General features: G+C 36.9%; 1 protein-coding gene across 1 annotated transcript; it reads right to left on the bottom strand.

Moving 5' to 3' along the window:
- Positions 1–764: 764 nt before the first annotated feature.
- LOC117342712 lies at positions 765–3,618 on the bottom strand. The gene has a single exon (XM_033904929.1). The coding sequence runs from the start codon at positions 2,217–2,219 to the stop codon at positions 1,398–1,400; it is 822 nt and encodes a 273-aa protein (XP_033760820.1). The 5' UTR covers positions 2,220–3,618; the 3' UTR covers positions 765–1,397.
- Positions 3,619–4,791: the final 1,173 nt, after the last annotated feature.

Raw genomic sequence — 4,791 nt, 5'->3', positions numbered from 1 at the left:
ACAACGTCAGTAATAGGTGCTGTATCCAAAAATGAATTAACGCTTATTTCCGTTCTTAAATGTCCATTGCTCTTCGAAATGAAACCATACAAACACGTACAGGATCAGTTTGAGTATAGAGAGTGTCGCAATGATAATCACTCTGTCATCTATATATTTCTATAAAACATGTGACAGACATTTATTTATACAACAATTGCTGCAGATGCTGGTGGCTTAAGTAATTTTCTCCATGGGATGACTTAAATCAATATCAAAATACTCCATTTGATTGGCAAGTAGAACTGCATGAGAAGTTATAAGAAAAGTATGTCAAAGAAGTAAAATCTCTGTTAAGTGAAATTAATCTACATATACATATATGTGTTATCTTAAACTGTCTTAACGTCACGAATTCCAAAAGAATACTCTCTTATGGAAATGTTATGACTCCAGGGCATAAAAGTGATCGCGACATACACTTTTGTATATTTAAGTTGTCACTTATCCATGGAGCAATCTTAATCCAAAGCTTCACATAATTATATAATAAATGTCTTACGTATAATCAAAGGTATCTTAATGGTATATCTTTATAAGATATTATAATTAAAGATTATGATATTTCATAAAAGATACAAGATATCTTATATAATTATAAAATATATCTTTTCTATTTGTTCCATGAATAAATGACTATTTGGCTTGCCATAATGACATGTTCATTTGGTACACGGACTATCAAAATTAACCCCAACAGGTTCGAAAAAAACCCAACACGTATCATCAACTTAATAATATTTTATTTGTAACAATATATTCTATTGTAAGGGAACTAACTGTAAATAGTAGCAAAAACAAAAATATGGAAAGGGAGCTAACTCCAAATAGTAATGGTTGGCCAGCTATCCTTCACAACATACACATGTAGGATACTAAATCAAAATACAATCGTAACATCGCGGAGACATTTCCGACAATCCTTGGCAATTTGCTCGGGATTTGATTTCCGAGGATTGCCGTACATTTCTCCGAGTTCGTGCTATTAAATCAAACTAGCGTGGTACAGTAAGGGGGAGATAATCGAACCATGTCACACTAAAAGAAATGTAAAACTCTTGTTCCCGAATACTAATACTTGGTAAGTTGATTTACTTGATATCACAAGGTTAAATATATCTCATGTTCCATCTAGGAATAACAATCTGTATCAGAATCATCCATTTTGAGACAAAGTATCAAAACTCAGTAGGCATAATCACACATAATTTAGCATACTAGTTTATCATTAAAATTAAAATTTGTCATTCACAAAATTACTAACAATAAATATTTGTCCTGCGTTGCTACGTATTATATCAACTTACAAGAAAAAATAATTGTGCCCAGTGTCTTGTTCATTAAGACAAAATATCAAATTAGTATGACAAGCATTTAATACGTCCATCTTGAAATCCAACCCACATGTTTTTGTCATAAACGGCTAGTGTCCATGGGCTTCCTTGCTCCTTAACTATGATCCTTAGCGGCCTGCACGTGACGGGGTCAAGGACCTGAACGGTTCCCGTGTATCCCTCGATGATCACCAGGTTGTCAGTGACGTCAAACTTTACATCCATGACGTTGAACCTCTCTGTCATTGCAAAGTCAGGTCGGTCACCGAGAACGACGTTTTCATGACCAATGCAACGTAATAACAAAGCGAAATTGTTATCAAATAGCATGAGATGTGACGTCATATCGCTCGTTTGGTTGATAACGGCAACAAGCTTTCCAGTACTACTAACAGAGACCTTGTACGGCAAAACAAACAAATTTCCTCCATGTTTGGAATGTTTTGCCTCAGCAGTCATTTTCCAGTTGGAATTACATTTCATCAAGACGCGATGGCTGTCTCGGGATTTATCGTAACTCCATTTGTCGATCAACGTCATCAATATGTCCCCCGTGGGGGAGGCACATATCCCAACAGGTATTAATGGAGCCGTGTGGAAAAGTTCAAACACGTGGCAACTCGGATGATGTACCTGTTTGATACATTTTGTCTGTGGACTGCAGATAAGTAACGACCCATCAGCCAGTCCCGTGATTCCAAGCAAATGTTTTGATCCAGAAACAGACACTGTCTTCTTGACCACTCCTGAATTGCTGATAAGTTTGATTTCATTTGTATTGTTATACACTATCCAACAATGGCCACTGTCAGGAGGGAGAAATGGCCGTCGGAGTGGAGGCAGCATGCTGAAACGTCGACAGAATTAACGCCGGCTTCATCTTGTGAAGTGACCTTTGAGCTTGTCCTTCTGACTGGCGTACTTCTAGGTGTAGGTAAAGCTAGTATACCATTTGTATCTCGGGGCATAACATACAAAGATGTGCTCCTCCGGTATGTTTGGGGAGATTCCGAAACCGTTGGTGAGGACCTGTCCAGTTGTATGCAATATATCATCCTCAATGCCAAACAATCGCGGATCTGACTTTTCAGAGGAGGGTTTCTCAATAGGATTGAAACTTATATGACCATTGTCTTTGGTTATATCATACTCCAAGCCATCAGATATAATTTTAGCTTCACCTAAAGAATATCCTTTCATGCTTCTTTTGGAGGAGCCATGTCTCTTTCTGATATTGGACGGATCAGTTATCTTAAGTGTAGGAGGTGATTCCTTGTTTTTGTTTGTCGATGTGTAGTCGTTAGCTAACAGAGGACAGGGTTCGCCGTCCATGTTATTTGTAACATCAGTTCCTTTTGGTTCAAGTGTTTCAGTAAGATGACTCTTGGACTGGGATTTATGAAGACTGGCCGAGCCCTCAAGTCGTTGTGTTGGTTCTTCAGACACGCGTTTGTCTCCAAATTCAACATCGAGAACATCTTGTTTAGATTTTGAACGGCGTTTTGACTTCTTATCCTTTAAACTCATGCTTATATCACTTTGTTGGTGTTCTCTGTGCTCCAGTGATTCTGACATGAACGATTTTCTAATGTCCTCTTGAGTTTCTTCCCCAAACATCTGTTTAATGTACAGGCGATCAATAGGTTCTTGCTTCAGTGTTATGCGACCAATAGAGGGAACTTTAAAACAAGGCAAAGAAGGTGCGCTCAGGTTTTTACCAGTTTCAATGATAAGTTTGTAGTTGGAGGAATTCTCCAAATGTGCCAGATCATTTTGAAATTTGAGGGTGCTTTTAACCTTCTCTTCCACTTGTTTTTCAAATTCATCGAAAACTCTTGAAATTCTGGTTGTACTCGCCTCATGTCGATCTAACAAGTCGTCTGCGATCTCATCGACGGCCTGCTTGATATGATCCCGTCTCCTTTCAATACTTCTCCTAGTATCACCAGATTTGATCCTTTCCTTTTCTCTAAGAGTTGCACATGTTTTCAAATCCAATTTTACTTCTTTGAAATGTGGACTATTGTCTGCTTTTTCTTTCCGTAATCGGTCCAACACACTCTTGGCTACTGACTCGAATGTTTCAATAATGTGACCTTTGTGTTCGTCCTCTATACACCGAGAACACACTAACTTAAAATCACTGCACGTAGAACATACCATATCGTAGACCCAATCAGAATGCACACCACACGTTGCCATCTTCCTTGAAATGTATCAGGAGGCGATATCATGATCTGAGCTTGTCAGCCATTTTGGATTTATCCTCTTCCGTGTTGTGTTTTTTTAAATTTCTCTAGTCGTAGCGATAAGGTTTGCTGTTTAGACTATATATAGAAATGGGGCTTAACTGTATGTGGGAAACTTAATGCGACTGTATCGGTGATAATGGAATGTTTGGTTTGTCACGGTAGTAGTAACACTCATACAGCCTATATCCACCTGGGTCAAGCTGTCTGTGGTGTATCAGGGCATATATCCAGGTAGATTGTTTGAATTCACTATGAACCAATTAGTAATGTAATCGATCACGAGTAGATACTAAGGTATATCTTATCTAGTCAACTGTGTCCACGTCCCTTGTCTTCTCAGCTATTTGTGAATCACAGATAATGATTACCATTGGAGCTTAGACTTGTTTGATAAAAGCATTGTCATCTTCACTGCAACTTAACGAAATATTTTTATCTCTTATATCTGCATTTATAACATGATAAGCTATACAAAAAGTCTCAGAATACAGTTAGTTATTGAAATCAGTAATAACATAGAGGTTTTTTTTTTACATAAATATGCCTAAACAGGCAAGTATACCCTGTAAATTTTTAGATGATTTCTAACCGAAAGAACAATTAAAAAAAAATAGTGTTAATCATTCATTTGGGTTTCTGGGTTTTGAACAACATGCATTTAAGCACTTGATTAATTCAGTTGAGACAATTTCAAGAAAATTATAAATCAGTTTTTAGAAAATGGAAAGAGGAAATGTATACCACACGGTCCGAAAACATTTGATGTTATGAAAGAGAGAAAAAATACCACACAATAAAAGAGATAGATCAAATCCACATAACGACGTGTATATATAATGACGATAAAAACTAGACACAATGAAAAAAAACCAATAAAAAGTGAGAATGACATTGAATAGAAAATAAGTCATAGTGGTGCACAAGACATCTTTTACATTTTTTTAATATTACTTTCGTTTTATCAAATAATTATTTTCGCCTTTTAATAAATTTTCCATCAAAAGATCCGGAATAGTGATGGTTTCTTAAACTGAATTCGACCGAGATGTTGTATTGTGGGTGACCTCGATGAATTAGAAGACGCTTTCCCTTCCGGAACGCATGGCTTTATTCCCCTTAATTTTTTTCATCGGTATCCATGATTTCATGTCGCTGTTCTCTGTTGT

The sequence above is a fragment of the Pecten maximus genome, chromosome 14, assembly GCF_902652985.1.
Source record: "Pecten maximus chromosome 14, xPecMax1.1, whole genome shotgun sequence".
Taxonomy (NCBI): Eukaryota; Metazoa; Mollusca; class Bivalvia; order Pectinida; family Pectinidae; genus Pecten; species Pecten maximus.
This window is presented reverse-complemented; position numbering and strand designations above follow the sequence as displayed.